The sequence below is a fragment of the Lampris incognitus genome, chromosome 15 (assembly GCF_029633865.1).
Source record: "Lampris incognitus isolate fLamInc1 chromosome 15, fLamInc1.hap2, whole genome shotgun sequence".
NCBI classification, from domain to species: domain Eukaryota; kingdom Metazoa; phylum Chordata; class Actinopteri; order Lampriformes; family Lampridae; genus Lampris; species Lampris incognitus.
The window spans coordinates 32,996,408-33,016,407 of NC_079225.1; the positions used below are offsets into that span (position 1 = coordinate 32,996,408).

The following is a 20,000-nucleotide window of genomic DNA, read 5'->3' on the forward strand; positions in this document are numbered from 1 at the left end:
GACAAATGTTCTTTCCTTACCTGGCTCCTGTCCTTATCCACCTTCTTGAAACATTTATTGAGCGACAGATTGTGGCGCACCGAGTTCTTCCAGCCTGTCGGGGCGCTGGCGAAGTAGGGGAAGTGTTCCAAGATCCAGCCATAAATGTCTTTTACCGGTAGCCGCTTGTTCGGCGCATCCTCAATGGCCATGAAGATCAAGCAGCTGAAGGAGTACGGCGGCTTCCTGTTGGCACCGGTCCCTGAATCATAGGGTGAGTGGGCGTCGCCCAGCAGGGGATCATCGGGAGATGGAGACGGGGAAGAGGGCGAACGCGGGGGCTGGCCATCCGGGTCCTGCAGAGGGGAGACGCTACGCAGCCCCGAGTGACTGAAGCTGTTCAGGAGGTCGGTGCTCTCGTGGAGCCAGGACAAGCTGGTGAGCTCCTCATCGTCAGCTTTGGAGAAGGAGGCCGAGAGGGACAGGGACAAGTCTGCCGCCTCCGCCTCAGACGCCGCCGTGGCAGCATCCACCTGCCTGTATGGAGGGCTCAAGCCTCGCGAAGCACTGGCTCCACTGCTGGGGCTCTGGGCCTTCTTACTGGGGGGCATGGTGGGTCCCATCCAACCCAGGGCTCGCTCCTGAATAAGGATACAGAAGAGTAGTAAGATGGGGTGGAAAGGGAGGGGAAAAAGAACGCGCCCAAGACCAAAAAAAATGGAGGGCAGGGGAGACCAGCTCCCCTACATACACTTGGCTTCTAATATAAAGACTTGATTTGTGTTTAAGGCCAAAGGGTGGAGGCATGCAACAAAATTTTGACCACATTTAGTCCCAATTAGACTGTGTGAGATCCAAGGGGAAAAGTGTACATCATCATTTTCCTCCTGGGCTTTCTAACCAAATCAATCTGGGAAGGCAAATTTAGTGCTTCATTGGTTGAGGAAATCTTGCCTTGTACAACCACCCTCTAATTACAAGCATAACAGCAAAATATTGGCATTAATTAGACAGTATTGACAGTAATTACACGGGGGTACTGCCATAATATATAAAGACGACGGCAAGTTACAGACATGACACCAGTACTTCAATAGGCTCACAAAAGCGGCAACCATAAAGTTGCTAGGTTGGCAATTTCTTGAATAAAATCTATTTTTAATAGATAAACTGAATAACTTTGTCGGACGCAGAATGTCTGTGCTTGTCTTGCAGTAATCAAAAACATGACCCACAACTTCACCCGATACCTTTCTGAATGGTTTCTTACCTACTATGTAATTTGATTTTTGAATGAATATATTTCCTCCTTCGGTTCATCTTAAATTCAGCCCCTATATCCAGAGGGATTGACCATTCCCGTTAGAAACTGATGAATTGGAATTCCAGACCAAGTCTCAATCCTTCAAATTCTGTCTTTAGTTCAAACCATGTAACGGTCGAATCGGCCAGCTCTACTGATACTTCCATCTCCCTAACAATTTACATGCTCGGTACTTAGCTGAGGCTCATAACCCCCCCCCCCCCATGCAAGAATAGGCTTGAGTTGCAAGACGACCACCATTTGCAAGCAAATGGAGAGATCAGAGACACCATGCACCCAGAATGTTCCTGTGACTATAGCATAATCACTATAGCGGGAAATTACCATCAAAGTAAATTAAAAACAAGATTTTAGCAAGAAGGTAAGGGGTGATTTTTACTTGGGAGTTCATTAGAATCCCTATCCTAATGACACCATTATTACAGCAGCATAACAGCAACGCTGTGCTCGTTAGACACAGGCGGGGCACGTTAATTGAAGTGAAATAGGTCCGAGTATCACAGTGCAATCAGAAAGCTCACATCGCGCCTTCTGATTGTCCGCTGGCCCAGACAGCTGTGGGCAGGAGCCAGGCGGTAGTCACAGCAAAATGCAATCAGCCTCCATCACTCCGCGCACATGATTCAGAGTCTGAACGAAAACACACTTGTGGGAACACAGGCGCATCACATCCACTAACACACACACACACACACACACACACAAGTGCATGCACGCAGACACACAAGCACATGCACACATGCGCCGAGGCACTGGCAAAGGAGCAAAAACACACATGTACACAAACTGGCTTCGATGGAAAATTACAGAATAGATACACACAAACACGCACACGCATGGAGACACACACACACACACACACACACACACACAGTCCACGGGGACACAGGGATTATTTCTTGATATGTTCTGGCTGCCCCCCCCCCCCATGTGGTGCGATCACTCTCTAATCCAAGGTGATCATCGGCCGGTCTGTCCGTTCACTCTTGCCTGGTTGACTGACAGCTGTCACCCACGGCTACCCCCACCCAACTACAACTGTCAGTTCACTACAACTCCAGCTGATGTGTCACCATGACAACAGAGCTAAAACAACCCCCCCACTCTCTCTCTGATCCTGATATCTCTGCTTAAAAGTGTCAATTGGCTGTGGTGGAGGGACTCGGCTAAATATAGCATCCTGATGTATAGCTGCTGCGCTGCTGCTGCGCTGCTGCCCAGCACTGCTGGCCGGCCAGCCAGCCTAGTCACCTCGACGCTCAATTCCACACATCCACCGAGCGAGGAAGCCCTCGACGGAGCAAGCCGACTTTGATCTCTTCCCTCCCATTCCTCGCCCTCACCATCCCTCCCCTCTCTTTCCCTCTCCTCACTCTTTCTGACAGCATGTATACTCATTCAACAAGCTACCTGTCTGAAGTGTGCCGCCGTTGCACTAATATTGACATTGAGTGTAATGAATTCAAATTGCCCTGGTGACGACGGCGTCCTGGCTGAAAATAGTGAGTCAAAGGGATGGGTGAGGCGGGAAGTGCATTTGACAAGCTTGTCAAGGTGTGCGTTTGCGTCTTTCATCGTCTTTGCCTGCGTGTGCGTGTGTGTTTTTCTATTTGTGTGCACTTCCGTGTGTGTTTGACAGGCTTGTCAAAGTGGGTTTATGTGTCTAAGTTAGTTGTGCGTGCACGCGTTTGTGTGTTTGTCTCAGGAAGGAAGGAAGGGCATCGAAGTGACATTGTTAGTAGTGGGAGTCCAGTGGAACGCAGTGATGGCTCTGATGCATGCTCGCTCCATCTTTCTCTCTCTCTCTCTCTCTCTCTCTCTCTCTCTCTCTCTCTCTCTCTCTCTCTCTCTCTGTCTGTCTGTCTGTCTGTCCCTCTCATTCTCCCTTTCTCTGTCTGCTTCTCCTCCTCCTCCTCCTTGTTATGTTGCCATAGCAGCGAGGGGGCCATGAAACATTACGGCTGACAGTAAAGTCATCTCATTTTACTGTTGCTATGACAACAAACTCCTCACTGTTGGTTGGGGCCAGCGCGAGCTGCCGCCCGAGCCTCGTGCCTGAGTGGCTGGCTGTGTCTGCGAATGCGAGTGTATGCGTGCGGATGTGTGTTTTGCGTGTGTGCGCCACCACATCTCCCATGGGCTCTCATAAAGCTTAACACACTCGCTCGGCTCCAAACAAACTTTCGTGCAACTTCTACTGTGGCCCCTCAGGGCCAACTGCTAAAGGACAGAAGCAGATATCGCTCGAGTTCAGACTGAATGATGTTTTCTCTGTGTGTATATGTGCGCGAGTGTTTGCGTGAGTATGCTTGTGTGCGAGAGACGCATCCTCATGTTTGTTTGGCAGATGGGACTGCGCTATTCTTTCCGTCTTTCTCGTTCTCTGGATTTTTTCTGTGTCTGTATGCTTTTGTTTTGATTTGTGTCTCTGTTCTTGTCTGTGTTTGGCATGTCCAGTTGGCTTAGCCTGTGTATGGCTGTGTGTGTGCATGTGTGTGTGTGTGTATATAGAGGGTGGGCATACATCCGTTGGCATTTTGTACCCCAGCAACCTGGACTACCGAATTAGAACAGCGAGCAAAACAACATTCGCTATTCCAATCTCCATTCTCTACTGGTCATTGTATGCTTACATCCTTCCCACTGCAGGGTAGACACCCCTAGAAGATTACATGAAGGCGCCCAGACCTACAGACTAGCCACCTGGCTCCTTTTCGGTATTACAACAAACCTAACAACACACAGAAGAAAGATTTGTCTCACTGACATCCTGCAATACACATTGGAGGGTTGTAATTTATCGTTGGAAAAATTCCACTATTAGTGGTGATGAATTACCAGGGTGGGTGATTTAAGTTTGTTAACTCTACAGGCAACTGTGGAGGATCACTTGCCAGATGTGTGACAAGTCTAACCTCCACTTGTACATGTCCATGCCAATATCTCATTAAAAAGGGGCAAAATGCAGTATGAACTTGTAAAGTGACTGAATGAAGACATAATATGACAATTAACACGGTCAAATCCAACCATTTTGTATATACTGTACTGTACATTGCATGCATACTGGTACGCCGTCATGTCCATCTACCCCAGGCATGTATGTAAGTAACCTGCTAACATCTATTTCAGCATCTCTGCTATATTCTCTGCACCACTGCACTTTATCACCTCTTATTTCGCCTGCAAATAGTCAACCCTTGTGTATATATCGGAAGATTGTTGCGTTGTAGTGTTGTTATTATGTTAAGTACACTGAGAGAGCCACGAAACCAGAGTCAAGTTCCATGTATGTGCAAACCCACATGGCCAATAAACATGATTCTGATGAACACAATCAACGAACCAGTTTTTGTTTTGCATGAATGCATTAGTCTGACGTACCGTCGTGTTTCAACTAAGCGAGATGTCATTGTAATTGTATGCTGAACGTAAGAATCACTGAAGACAGGCATCCGGGTAGCGTAGCGGATTATTATGCTGCCTACCAACACGGGGATCGCCGGTTCGAATCCCCGTGTTACCTCCGGCTTGGTCGGGCGTCCCTACAGACACAATTGGCTGTGTCTGCGGGTGGGAAGCCGGATGTGGGTATGTGTCCTGTTCGCGGCACTAGCGCCTCCTCTGGTCGGTCAGGGCTCCTGCTCGGGGGGGGGGGGACTGGGGGGAATAGCGTGATCCTCCCATGCACTCCATCCCCCTGGTGAAACTCCTCACTGTCAGGTGAAAAGAAGCGGCTGGCGACTCCACGTGTATCGGAGGAGGCATGTGGTAGTCTGCCGCCCTCCCTGGTTCGGCAGAGGGGGTGGAGCAGTGACCGGGACGGCTCTGAAGAGAGGGGTAATTGGCCGGATACAACTGGGGAGAAAAAAAAGAAAAAAAAGGGGGGGGGGGGAATCCAGAAAATAAGAAAGAAAAAAGACTACAAACAAATTCTGCCCTGATTTGCACTCAAGTTTAATGTTTGCTTTGCAGAAAGTGACCTCGATGCGACCCTGCTGACCTCTCCCCACCTCACCGTCCTCCTTGGGCTTTGTAACCAGAGGCAAAAGCCCCCTGTGCCAATACGGAGGCAAGAAGGTTAACAAACTCCTCCGTGAGGGTGTGGGAGGAGAGACGGTGACAGAGAGTAATTGGCTGTAACTGATAGTACAATTTCTGTTCTGCATTCAACCTGTCCCTGTTACTCATCTCCATGCGTGTAATCCTCAGAGGACCCCTGATCCCAGCAGCAAATGTTTTTATCCGTGCTGCTAGCGTTCAAGTGCCACAGGCAAAATAAATGTTTTAAAAATAACAATGATTATTTGCAATGCAAAATTCATGGTTCTACTCCACAGCGGCTCCAATAACCTCATCTTAGTGTTTTTCTACAAATGTTTCTGTCCCATTTGGTTCCCCCCCTCCCCCCTCCCCTCTTAGTTCAGTACCATATTTACTCATGTCCCCTTGGGGGATGTGATGGAGTTTGTCTTATTTTCCCCCCAAAAAACCTCGCTCATTTATCATAGCGACTGGACAAGGTCAAAACGGCGTCCAACTCGCTGGATTGTTTGTTCGGTTTGTTCAATCAAAAGCCCCAAACCACCAGCTCAGGAGAGCGCGATCGTGAGCGCCGCGTCTTCAGATTAACCTGAGAGACGGGCAAGTGACTATCCGTCAATGGCCCATTTAGCCTTTACTGTAGACTAAAGCACAAATAGCACACGCTTGCAGCATCGAGCGTATCATCCCAGCTTCCAGTCTGTCTCCACTACGCAACCCAATAAGGTCGATGCCATGAATATAACCTCCCCGCCCCCAACCCAAGGAGACAAGAGAGAGGTGGGGGGGGGGGGGGAGAAAACAGTTCACTGAGGAAGAATAAAGTAGTAATAGTAGTAAGGGAGATAGCGGGGAAGAATGAAATAGTCGCTGCTAGGAGTTATTACTTTGCAGAAGGGTGAGCTGAACCTCGTGGCTCCTCTGGCCACAGTGATAAAGCGGAGAGTCAGATGCACCGAGGCAAAACTAATCTGGAGTTCTGATGACAAAAGGACGACCTTTATCCCTCCTACGCCATACATTGGATGGATGGATGGGGAGGGTTGGGGGGGGGGGGTCAGAAAATGAGAACTCCTTCAGAAACTGGGGAAAAAAATAATAACTTCTGGTACATATATGTCAACACCGGTTGTCCGGGCCATCGTGATTTTCTCCATTTTCAGCCCACGAAATCGGCTTCCCTGTGTACTTCCTGGTTTTCCCTGACGATAACTATCAGGCTTCCACAGGGGATAAGGGAAGCGGCGCTGGACCAATCACATCGTCCAAGGGGGGCCGGTCTGTTTTATGTCAACCGCAGCAGCAAAGAGTTAAGGAATAGAGGTCAGAGGTTAGGGGTCAGTGTGTCCCATGGCACTGCTGCTGCCCCCAACAGTGCTGCTGCTCTCAGCTGCCTGGCAACACACACACACAAACACACTTATATAGGCCCACACACATGCCTACAGGCACACGTGTACACACACACACACACACACACACACACTTTCTGCATCTTTCACCATGCAATGATTCCTTCGGTCTGTGCAAAGGACAGGGGAGCAGCAATCACCAGCAACACTTGACTGGTTTGGTCTGTGTTTCAAAAGCAGGCGGTAAAGAATCCCAGTACATCAAATATTAAACTGATCTCTGGGGGAACCTGTATAATATGTAACGTTCTAGAAGCCCTGAGGCCGAGGATATATAACAACCAACTGAAAATGACTGCCAATCAACCCCCCCCCCCACTTTCTTCTTTTTTTAAAGAATCCAGTTCTTGTTGTACACCATGGCACTCATAATAAAGTGGGTCAGGATGCTTATTCTGTGCTCCTATTGTTGAGAGTTTGGGTTCAGAGCTTGTTCCGCTATGATGCATCGTCCGATACTTTCCCCCTGTTTTATCCCACTTATTTGCCAGCAGATAGAGCAAAAAAAAATAAAAAAAATAAAAACGCCATTTCTTTACAGAAACTAAGCCCTTGAACTCACAAAGTCGGATGAAATTAAATCAAAAGCAAAAATCATTACAGCCACTGTTTACATGGGTCATTAAAAAGCCCCGGTATGAAAAGCCACAAAGCGCCCAGCTCATGCTACAGACATCTGGTCAGTGGCGGACTGTCGGGGCCATCAGGGCCTTCTCTGCCGGCGGCCCCGTCCAACTCAAATCATAACTTCTTTCTCATAGTTGAAGTGTGCCTGAAATGTGTCTTCATTCAATGACCTGTTCTCTCGTGGGGCTGAGCGGGGACTTCCTGTCATCTAAACACGGCACAGCTCCTCGGACCAGCACAGGTTTGTACCGCTAGCCTTTCCTTGAAGCCCGACGCTGCAAACTGATTGCAACTTTGAGTGACCGCATCACCAGCCAATCAAATGATGTGTGGTGACAGAACGCCCGGGGGCCCTGCGACGTATCGGTGCTAGCCCCGGTGGCGTCATCAACTTTGAGCTTGAGCCTTTGGCAGGTTGCGAGCATACTAAACGCAATGGCTGCCGCATTCGCAGCTATGGACGATCTTGTTGCCCATCTACTGTGTGTTTTTTGTGAATCTGGTAGGATTATCTGCATTTCTTTCTTTTTTCTTTTTTTTTTACACGTTCTCCCAAATTACTGGGTGAATTTTGCGAGTGAAGGCTGCCACGAGTCTCTCAAGTGAGGTGCAACTTGACTGGTTGGTGTGCACATTTTTCTCATTGAACTGAAGGCGGTGCACTGATAATACTGTGGCTATCCTTTACTGAATTTGTTGAAGTTGCGCGACTGACTGGTGAACACTACGTCAACTGTGGAAACTTGTCTGTTGTTTTTGTGCCATGTGGCGAGCGTGTGCAATGTGGTTGACAAAGTGACAAAGGAAAATCTGATGTGACGCTTCAATAGCTGCTATAGTGCACAGTGGGTGGTGTGCGTTGTGGTTGTTGGAGATCAGCCGCCTTGTTGGTGTTGATCCAGTAGTGCATACAGTGCGTGATAGTGTATTTTGTTCACTGTATCGGCACCCATATGAGAAATCTGTGTGTGTGTGTGTGGGGGGGGGGTGCAGTTTGTTACTGACGGCCCTGACTGAAGCACCCCGCCCCATGGTACGCTACTGCATCTGGTGATGCAAAATATCTCGCATGCAACAAAACTAAATAACTTTTCAGCTCAATGAAAAGTAAAAAGAGTAAGAACTAGTCAACATTGTCTACAGTGTGAGAAATCCAGATATTAAAATTAAATAGTCCAAGACCACACACAGCCTCTCACTATAGCCGGCTAACAGTGCAAACTGACTTTTGCATCCAGCAAACGGCGAGTAACTTCCAATATGATTAATCAACAACTGGCACTCATGAGGTCACACTTCAGCTTGTTCTCTGAAGACGGTGTAAAATCAGACCCGAGCTCAAACACACGCCACCATCAGTATTGCCATGGCAATACTACTTTTTCCACAGACAATATGGCGTTTATTGCATTTAGAAGACTTGAGTAACCTGTAATGACAGCATAGTTTTATGTAGTAAGGAATGTGACTGCATCTGCTGCGATATACAAAAACATTCGACTTCATCGATGAGCTAGATACACGCTGCGGCATTTGAGCGCCTGTTCACGACTACCGCGGCGGTGCTCGTGCACTGTGTTGTAGTAGACAGCTGGAACGTTCCTCGCCTCACGACCAGAGACAGCAGGGAAACAGCTGGAAGGAAGACACGTGCCAACCGATCGGGTCAAATATCATCTAGCTAGACTTCAGATCACAGGTGAGACGAGTGGGGGGAAAAAACAAGCACATTTGGCATCATTATCAGCATTTTACAACAGTTGGACGTATTTCTGACTAAAGCGTTCGAACGTTAAGTGGTCCAGACAAGTACTTGACTCAGCCGTGTAGCTGTCAGCTGCTGCCGAGACTTAATTCAGGATGTGAACAGTATGGCGAACACAGGCAAAGTGGCACAACTGGTAAAGTGGGAGACTTCAATTTCATCATCTTTATGTCTTTATGTGTATATACAACCATCCATCCATCCAAACCGCTTATCCTGCTCTCAGGGTCGCGGGGACGCTGGAGCCTATCCCAGCAGTCTATAAATCAACTCTTTTTTTTGGGGGGGGGTCCCCCTTTTTCTCCCCAGTTGTACTTGGCCGATAACCCCACTCTTCCGAGCAATCCCGGTCTCTGCTCCGCCCCCTCTGCCAATCCGGGGAGGGCTGCAGACTACCACATCTCCTCCGATACATGTGGAGTCACCAGCCGCTTCTTTTCAGCTGACAGTGAGGAGTTTCACCGGGGGGACGTAGCGCATGGGAGGATCACGCTATTCCCCCGTTTCCCCTTCCCCCCCAACAACCGCCCCGACTGACCAGAGGAGGCGCTAGTGCAGCGACCAGGACACATAACCACATCTGGCTTCCCATTCGCAGACACGGCCAATTGTGTCTGTAGGGACACCCGACCAAGCCAGAGTTAGCGCGGGGATTCGAACCGGCAAGCCCTGTGTTGGTAGGCAATGGAATAGACCGCTATGCTACCCAGAAGCCCCCCCCCCCCAGAAAAAACAACAACTCTAAGTTTATTATAAGTGTCCGTAGCTCTGACATTTAAGCCATCCATCCATCCATTATCCGAACTGCTTATCCTGCTCTCAGGGTCGTGGGGATGCTGGAGCCTATCCCAGCAGTCATTGGGCAGCAGGTGGGTAGACACCCTGGACAGGCTGCCAGACCATCACACAGGGCCAACTCACACCCACACACCCACACACATTCATACCTAGGGACAGTTTAGTACGGCCGATTCACCTGACCCACGTCTTTGGACTGTGGGAGGAAACCGGAGGCCCCGGAGAAAACCCACGCAGACACGGGAGAACATGCAAACTCCACACAGAGGACGACCCCCAAGGTTGGACTACTCCGGGGCTCGAACCCAGGACCTTCTTGCTGTGAGGCGACCACGCTAACCACTGCGCCACCGTGCCGCCCACATTAAAGCCATTTGGATCATAATTTTAAACAATGCAAAATACAAATGATCAGAAAGTGTCCCACTTTACCTGCATTCACTCTATTTAGATACCTGAAAACTGTCTGAATTGGGATTCTTGACCATCCTTATAGGGTTTTGGGTTCAGCGAACACAGGGGGGAACATCTGTGGGGAAAGTGTTCCACTGCAGTGATATGATCCAAGATGAACAGGCAGCTTCATGATGCCTTTATCTAATGCATGCACCGTATTATGCTTGGCAAGAAAGTTTGGAAATACTACTTTCACACTGGTGGTGGCACCTATGCGCGCGCACACACACACACACACACACACATACACGCACGCACACACACACGTTTGTACCTCTGTTTTTGTGAGGACCCCTCATTGACTACATCCATCCCTTGCCCTTAACCCTAACCCTAATCATCAGAACTACATGCCTAACCCCAACCTAATCCTAATCCCACATCACACCCTTCAAGAAGTCAGGACCGGCCAAAATGTCCTCACTTTGCAAAAACAAAGTCCTCACTCTGATGGTTAAAAACTCAAAATTGGTCCTCACAAAGATAGAAGTACAAGTACATGTACACACGCACACACACAACTGCATAAGCACATGGAAGGGCGCACACACAAACACACTTTGAGATTGTGAATCTGGACAGTTGAAGGTGACTTGTGAGTGTGCAGCCTGGAGGTGTCTTGGTGGAGTGCAGAGAGCACAGACTGACTGCAACAGCCAGGTCAAGCCTAAAAAAGCCCAGGCCCAGGGCTCCGGACCTCCACCGTTACAGTGACACACTGCGGACCCACATTCCCTCACACACACACACACACACACACACACACACACACACACACACACACACACGCTCCGGCTCCAGCCGCGTGTTCATGCAGCCACTCGGTCACCGTCTTACTCAGCTCAGTTTTAAGCTGGTGTGCATTCTGAACGACATGTGACATGTGCTTCCCAAATAGGTCACAAAGAGATCAACAGTTACTACTACTACTACTGCTAGTACTACTACTACTACTACTACTACTGCTGCTGCTAGTACTACTACTACTACTACTACTACTAGTACTACAGCCACCACCACTTATATTAATAACGAGAAAAAATATGATTGACACCAAGAACAATAATAGTAACGTTAGCCAAAAAACAACGGACTTTACAGCTCACTCACTCTTCTCTGCCTTACCACCCCCCCTCTCTTCTCTGCCCTACCACCCCCCCTGCACCCCCCCCCCACCGCCCCTTATATTCCATCCCTGCCTTTTTTCCTCTAAGGCCCCGTGTCTTTTTTTCCTTGACAGTAAGCAGGTCCCTGTTGGCGTAATGTGCTCTTTTACAATACCGGGAGAAAGAGAGAGATTTTTGGGAGACACACTATCAATATCACAACAGCCAATGGACCTCTGATACACAGGGCGTGTGCGTGTGTGTGTGTGTGTGTGTAGGGGAGGGGGTAATGGGGTCAAATCAACACAAGAGAGAGGGCTTGTTGCGCTGTTTAAACAGGGGCGCATGACCTAGCGGTAGACCGTTATGGGGGTGGAGAGGCGCAGAGGGGGGTGAGAGAATGGACGAATGAGAGGGAGGGAGGGAGGGAGACAGAGAGAGAGAGAGAGAGAGAGAGAGATTTGAATGAAGCTTTGTCATAGTGTGTTTTTGATTTAGAGGAGCTGGATGTCCTGCAGTCAATAAAAAAAATATAAAGCAGAACTCCATCCCCCCCCCTCCCTCCCCCACCCCCACCCCCTCCCCTCAGGCTCTACCACTTATCTTTAACAAACAGCAGCTCAGGCACTCAGCCACTGGCCGACAGTTCATCCCGACAACACAAAAACCATGGCAACAACCTCTGGAAGGGCCCGTCCGGCTCCAAAAGTCTGCCCGCCCCCCCCCCCCCCCCCAAGTTGCTCTCTTCTCTTTTAGCCTCTTGCAACTTTTGGCTCAAACAGTAGATTAGGATCATTGTGTGTATTAATTTCAAAGTCAGTTGTGATAGCAGTTGGGGAATTACACATTGTATTGCCGTGAGTTTGTGTGAGAGTGTGTGTGTGTGAGAGAGAGAGAGAGAGAGAGAGAGAGAGAGAGAGAGAGAGAGAGAGAGTTGAATTTACAACAGCTCTTTATTTAACAAGACAAACTTTAACAATGAATAATGACATCAGAGTCACTCCTTTACATTAACATGCACAAAAAGAGTTCAACTTCCATCATTGAACCAAGATTGATTCAAAGACAGACAAAGAGAGAGAGAGCGAGAGCGACAGAGAGCGACAGAGAGAGCGACAGAGAGAGCGACAGAGAGAAAGCGAGAGAGAGCAAGAGAGAGTCAGAAAGAGCGACAGAAAGAGCAACAGAAAGAGTGAGAGAGAGCAAGACAGCGACAGAAAGAGCGAGAGAGAGTGAGAGAGCGAGAGAGAGAGAGCGAGAGGGAGAGAGCGAGAGGGAGAGAGAGAGAGGGGATTGGAATTAAAAGGCTCATTAGGTCAGCTTTGGCTGAGAACCTAGTGAGGCGCGAGAGTGGAAAAAGCAGGCTAAGTGCAAGTTTGGATGAGGGAGCAGATTGGGATTTTCAAAAGGCAGGAGAGAACGAGTAGGAAGCGAGACAGCAGCTTGTCAGTCGCCCACCCCGCCGTCCACCCATTCAAACGCATTTCACCGACGACACGCAACGTTTGTTGCCGATAATCCTCCATCGTCTTCCATCTCATCTTCACATCACCCTCGATCCTCTTTCCTCGACCACCTCCATCTCTCCATTTCTCCATCTCTCCATCCTCTCTTCTTTTCTAATCTCTAACAGTAAGAGAGAGGAGATACCAGGTTCCAGATGTCCCACCGCGACTCCTTTTTCATTTCCATCCCACCATTGTTTTGCTTTTTTTTTTCTTTTTCTTCTCTAACTTTCAAATATAGACAACTGGAGTGAGGGGGGCAGCGGGGCGGGGGAGGGGGGAGGAACAGAACTAGCTATTTTCTTTGTTACTTGCTGGCAGATAAATATGCTCCAAATGTTAAGACATAGAAAACATTGACATTTGCATTTTTTTAGTCCCCGGGCTGTTTGCTGAGAGTCCGTCACGAACATACAGCTATATATAGGGAGCAGGACATATGGACGGTCCCAGTCACATGTACCTAGTGATATATGGCCGGAGAAAATGTACCTAGTGATACATGGATGGAGAAAATGTACCTAGTGATACATGGATGGAGAAAATGTACCTAGTGATACATGGATGGAGAAAATATACCTAGTGATACATGGATGGAGAAAATGTATTTGACAAACGGTTCGAAAAATATCAATTTTCTCTGCTGTGTATCATGACATCTTGCCAGATAGTCAATTAATCAACATGAGAAGCGATTGACACCTCAATTGGAAGATAATTTGAGGGACAGTGAATGACAGTGTGGATGACCAAGACAGCAGGAGAGACAGAGAGAGAGAGAAATGAAGAGAATGAGAAAAAGCTAAAGAGAGAGAAGCGTTCCATCCTTGGGTCATTAGCAGCATTTCAAAGTCACCCTGTCTTTCAGCGTATGCCGCCTGACGGGCCCCGCCAACGGAATCGGAGTTAAGGGATGATGGCGCCGTGATTAGATGAGGAACTCTGGGGAGAAAGGGCCATGAAGTGGGAATACGTCCTTACAGCGCATGCGCACACATTCCCAAACACATCCATTTAGCCACATCCCACTTATACAAGCACACTTCCACACAGGGAAATCTTCACATGCACCCTCACATATCCATACACAGCAGATAGGAAGTTAACACGGGGGGGGGAGAGAGAGAGACCAGGAGAGAGCTGGGCGTGAGAGAGAAGAGAGGAGTGAGGCAGAGGAGCGGAGATGAGCTTGATGGACGAGTGGTGGAAGAGCAGCAAACAGAGGTCTCTCTACCTGAGCGAAGGGCGCTGGAGAACTGTCAGACACGTTTTCAACACCGTCTGTAATTGGCGATAATATCGCCTCGACTACCACAGTCAAAAAAAATGAAAATAAAAATAAAATCAACGACGACTTGAAAGCATGTATATCATTTGAATTCGTACAAGTTACAAGCCCTCTCCGACTATCAGTCTATTAGGAGAGTCTTTGGAATTTTTAAAGGCATTGTCTCCCATTTCATTGTACTACACAGTTGCTATGACAACACCAAAAGGAGGCTGCTACCCGTTTCCTATGAAAACAAACACACACCTGCTTGGAAAATGTTTGAATGTCTCTTTCCACCATTGACCAAGAGATGCTCGAGATTCGGAAAATTCCACATCTAGGGCCCTATGAAACCTGTTTTTTCACCCCCCCACCCCCCACCATGATTCAGATTTTTTTTTTGGCACCCATTTTCACTGTTGAGAAAGTTTGTGTAATCAGTAATGAATCAACAATGAAGACCAAATGGCGTTTACTGACGTTGACGCTCGCGTGCACCAAGACGCAGAAGCGTGACACGTGGTCGGAATGATCTCAAGTTCCTAGTATGTCCACAAATCCTGCGATGCTCTTCCCCCAGTTGCTCCGAACTCCGTGCACTTCGGTGTTTATTTCACAAGCCCACTTTTTATGTCTTTTTTCCATGATTCTGTCCATGTTTTCCACATCAGTGAAATCCTGGGGCCCTACAAATCTTGCGCGTCGGCGTGCGGACCTGACGGACTTTGGCTGATGTCTACGCCTCCTGCCTCCTTGCATGTGTTCAGTGCACAAAAGTTACAAGGCTAAAATTGACCCCTCTTGTAATTCTCAAACCTCCGTAGATTTTCATCAAAGGCTGCTTGCTCCTGATAAGAAAACCAGGAGGACAACACCAAATGTGGTTTGTATTCAAGCCTCTGGTCTTTCTTGAGGTCCCCCCTGTGCTTGCTTATATTCCTTTAGCCGGGGGGTGATGTGGGCCGGGCTGGGGGGAGGTGGGGGTTGGGGGGGGCTGTCATCCCCTTAAGCATATACCTGCCCTGTTACCTGAAGATTTCTCGGATACAGATGTCTCCCGTCCCTCTAACCCCAACAGGTCGGCATTGTCCACTACAGCATTGAACACTCCAGATAAAGCGCTCCGCCGATGCCATGTGTGGCTTTCCTCACATTGTGAGGCCCTATGATTACACCGCCATGTGGAAAACTGACGCCTGCGGGGTTTTTGTATGGGACACAGACAAAAATGTCAGCGCAACCACCATCACAGAAGACATAAAAAACGAAAGAAAGAAAGAAAGAAACAGCCGGGTTGTTTTTCTTACTATTGTAGCTGATTACACAAGCTTTCTTTCAGTACAAAGACAAAAACGTGTATTGAAAATAAAACTGAGGCCATCTGGGTAGCATAGCGGTCTATTCTGTTGCCTACCAACACGGGGAATGCCGGTTCGAATCCCCGTGTCACCTCCGGCTTGGTCGGGCGTCCCTACAGACACTATTGGCTGTGTCTGCAAGTGGCAAGCCGGATGTGGGTTATGTGTCCTGGTCACTGCGCTAGCGCCTCCCCTGGTCAGTTGGGGCGCCTGTTCAGGGCGAACTGGGGGGAGTAGTATGATCCTCCCAAGCACTACATCCCCCTGGTGAAACTCCTCACTGTCAGGTGAAAGGAAGCGGCTGGCGACTCCCAGTATATCGGAGGAGGTCTGTGGTAGTCTGCAGCCCTCCCCGGATGGGCAGAGGGGGTGGAGCAGTGACCGGGACGGCTCAGAGAGTGGAGTGGTTGGCCAGGTACAATTGGGGAGAAAAAGGGGGACAAAAACATATGGAGAAAAAAAACTGAAATGGGGGGTGAAAAAAAACCAACTGGTTTCATTGGACCCTCACAGTGGAAGCTGGACCTTTCTGAGACGCCCTCTTATGTTCCTGCACTTGGTCTCGCGGTCTTTGTCCCCACTTGTGCTTCGTCCTTAATCCTGACCGAACAACGCTCGGGTACGAAAACGCAGCATCCAGTAAGTGGACTTAAAGGCAAAACTTGTGAAAAGACACATGCGAAGGCGTGCTCGAGCACCAACACAAACACGCACACAAACAAAAGTGCAAAATGCTCACACACTCGTCCTCTCTTGCTTTCTTCTCCAACTTCTTTCTCTCCTTTCTAGTCCCTCATAGCGGTCCTGTGTGCATACTGTTTACCTCTCATGGCACATTCAGAGCATGAACACCCGGAGTCAGCAAGTCTGGATGCAGCTGCTGAATATTTAGTCTCTCTCTCTCGCTCTCATGCTCGCTCTACTTCTTGCTCTTTTGTATTATTCTCCGTCTGAATTTCTCTACGGCTCTGACACTACTCTCTGTGCTCCACTTTCATTAAGGGGCTCTCCTCTGATGGCCCTTCATATAACACTTAATCATCATAACAATAAGAGCTCTCTCTCTCTCTCTCTCTCTCTCTCTCCCCTCGCTCTCCCCCCTCGCTCCCTTCTCCAGGGGCGAGCCTTAAAGACCCTCCGTTAACCAATGTCATTAACAGCGCTGCGTCTGATTGGCTGCATCAGCGCAGCAGAACCCGCCCCAGGTGTTCAATGGAGGGCTCAGTGGGAGCATTGTAGGTCGGACAGGACAAGGACGTTCCTCTAAGGATAGTGGCATAGAAAATACACATCCAGGCATGTGTGTATGCAGGTGCGCACACACACACACACACACACACACACACACACACACACACACACACACACACACACACAGAGCCTCCTACCAGGAAACAGAAGACAAGGCGTGTTTGGTTTTGCAGTCAAGAGGGAAATGAATAAGACTATTGAAGAAGGGAAAGGGAGGTTGGAATAACAGTATTTTATATGAATGAATCTTCAGGGGAAATGACTGCTCCTCGTTCTCTCCAGTCTCTATTTCCGGCTCCTCGTACCCAACAAGGTTGAGTGTGGGGCATTTTGGCTGATTGAGTCTGAGCCGTAGTCGCACTGAGTAAGTGACATTGTGGGATGTAATGTTTTTATGTGTGTAAGTGTGTGCCTGTGCGCACGCTTCTCAGGATAAATTGCCATTGCATTTCACATGGCAGCACCTAAACAGACTGACAGACAGACAGACAGACAGACACACACACACACACACAAAGCAAGAGTGAAATCCCGACTGCTTCCAGATGCCAGGCTACAGTCTGGGCTATTTGTCGTCTCAAATGACACACACACACACGCACACACGCGCACACACACACACACACAGACACACACACACACACACACAGGGACGGTGGTGGAAATGGCGTCAGCAGACTTGGCAGGGTCGTAAGGTCATAGGGGTATCATGACAAAGTTGCTTGGCTCCATACACATTAGGAACTATATCTCAAACAGTCGCGTGCAACCGACTGCTTCTAGATCCAGGTAAAGGAACACTTTCTAAAACTGTTCCTGTAATCAGCAACTGAGAAATGGGAAATACTTTTTGATAATGCAATTTCTAGTTAACAAAGATAATGCTTTTTAGTATTGATAGCATCCTATTTCAAAAGCAATAGGAAGAGCGAGCCATACGCTAGCTAGATCAGCGGTACTCACGCCGCGACCTTTTAATGACTATATTGCGGCTCTTTTAAGTCTCCAATTTAACATTATCTAACCCTTTTTCACCAGAAAGTTCACCAGATATTGCCTGAGGCACTTGCAGCGGTACTCTTCTTCTTCTGGTGATGAATCTGCGGCAGACTAGACGCAGCAGAGGCGTATTAATGCCGTCCACAGGTCATTTGTAGAACTCCACTGAACGAGCCAAATCCTTATATAGAGTCCAGTGCGACGGAGAAAATTAGTAACAGTTCTTGTTGTTTCACAACGTTCAGCGCGGAGTATTGATTTCAATGAATGATCTGTAACTCCAATTTCTGACAGCTCTGCTTGCATCAGGCTTCTCTGTGTGAGACAGTCGGTGCATTCCAATGCATGATTCACAGTTTCCAGCAGTAGTGTTATTAATCCAATTTCCCATTAAGAGCAACCTATGACCCTACGAAGACTGAGCGAGGAGGCATATTTTTGTAATGGGGCTCTTTCCAAAAAAAAAAAAAAACTGTCAATTTGGCTTCCAAGTTGGCCAAGCCTGAGTACCACTGCACTAGATAATTAACAAGCAGGTAAGCGACGAATACTCATCGTAATTATATTTTTTTCTAGTATTTTTGTGGGTTTTTGGTTTAACTGACATGAGAAAAAAAAAATCAAGCAATCATTGAACTGTTTGAACAAATTCAGTAAACACATAACCAAAGCCTCTAGATGGATATGACTAAATTCACACTGAAAGAGATACTCTTGCTAAGAAGACTTTTGCCATAGATGGTGGTTGTTAAAGTCTAGCTCAATAAGCATACTGCTAAGCATAATGGACGTCTGCACGTTACAAAAAAAAAAGAAAAAATACTTAAAGTCCTTTAAATGCAATAAACCAGTAATAAATGAAAGTCAACAGGAGAAATTGTTCAAAACAAACCAAACGTAAATTAAATGCTGAGGACTTATGTTCTCATGCCACCTGTTCCCTTGTCCGCCCCCTTTCTTTCTTTGTTGCTCAGCCTCCTTCTCTTTCCTCTGAAGTCCTACTCAGTACAAAGGACATAAAAGCTCTCCATAAGAAAAAAAACCCCCCAAAACCATTCAACGAAGGAAAACAGTTTGGATGACCATAAAAACAGAAGCTGATAGGGAACTGAACCTAAAGGTTTGGCCACAAACAATCACACAAGCCCATTTGCACACACATTCAGAGGACGCTTTTATCCGAAGGTGACTAACGAGAGAGTCGGCAGTTAGCAGATAAATTTGAATGTCACCAACTGGCATCACACCACAAAGTTTACCACAAGTGCAGTAGCCTATCACATGAGAATAAGCTCTGAAAAAATTTAACAAAGAGCGATCCTGCACCAAAACTAAACTCTTACAATTAAAGCTGTATTAAGTGACATTTTTGATATTACTCAACTGACTCCCTGTAATGTGAAAGGACTGCTAATACTGCTGATCGCACTGAGGATCAACAACCCTGTTTGCAGTTTTCCTTAAAGTGGCAATATCAAAGGTTTCTACTGTCCGCTAGATTAACGTCTTTTGCTAGTCGACTCTTTGATGCTCCTCTCTGGTTGGTCCGTCAGAGAGGAAGTTCCGCCTTATCCTCTCTGATGGGCCAATCACTGCTTGCTAGTGAAATAAATACAGGAAGTCCCCGGATTACGAATGAGTTCCGTTTTTGAGTCTAAGTCGAATTTGTATGTAAGTCCGAACATTTATGTACAAGTTCACAATCTAGCGTCAATTAGTCAAATGTTTGTCTTAGTATGTAGTATATATAAAGATTTTGATCCTCTAACCAAATTACCAATAGCCTTTCCATTTCGATAATTAAACCACTATGTTGCTTTGTGATAATTGTCGCTTTCATTGGGACAGAGCCTTTAACATACTCCATTACTCTCCCTTTGTCTTTTATAATTGTCCCGATCATTGATCGGCTGTAGCCTAATGCTTTTCCAATGTTTGTTGGCATTTCACCCCTCTCTGAACGCTTTTTCCACACTTTCGTTTCAATCGTGATCGTTTTCCTTCTCTTCCATGCATCGCCATCACTTGCATCAGTTTACGCTTTGAAGCCATGATTACACACACGAAAAATGTAAGTAAACACGAAAAATTTAAGTATGATCACAA

General features: G+C 47.6%; 1 protein-coding gene across 2 annotated transcripts in view; it reads right to left on the reverse strand.

The window, feature by feature from the left end:
* ches1 (checkpoint suppressor 1) overlaps positions 1 to 20,000 on the reverse strand; it is a 63,446-nt gene that overhangs the window by 33,638 nt on the left and 9,808 nt on the right. The window contains exons 1-2 of one of the 2 annotated variants that reach the window (XM_056294666.1): positions 1,825 to 1,923; positions 21 to 620 (exon numbers count right to left, since the gene is read on the reverse strand). In XM_056294666.1, the coding sequence (XP_056150641.1) occupies positions 21 to 602 (582 nt within the window). In that variant the 5' untranslated portion in view covers positions 603 to 620; positions 1,825 to 1,923. Of the gene's footprint in view, positions 1 to 20; positions 621 to 1,824; positions 1,924 to 20,000 lie in introns of those variants that run through there. The other variant, XM_056294665.1, reaches the window with a different exon arrangement.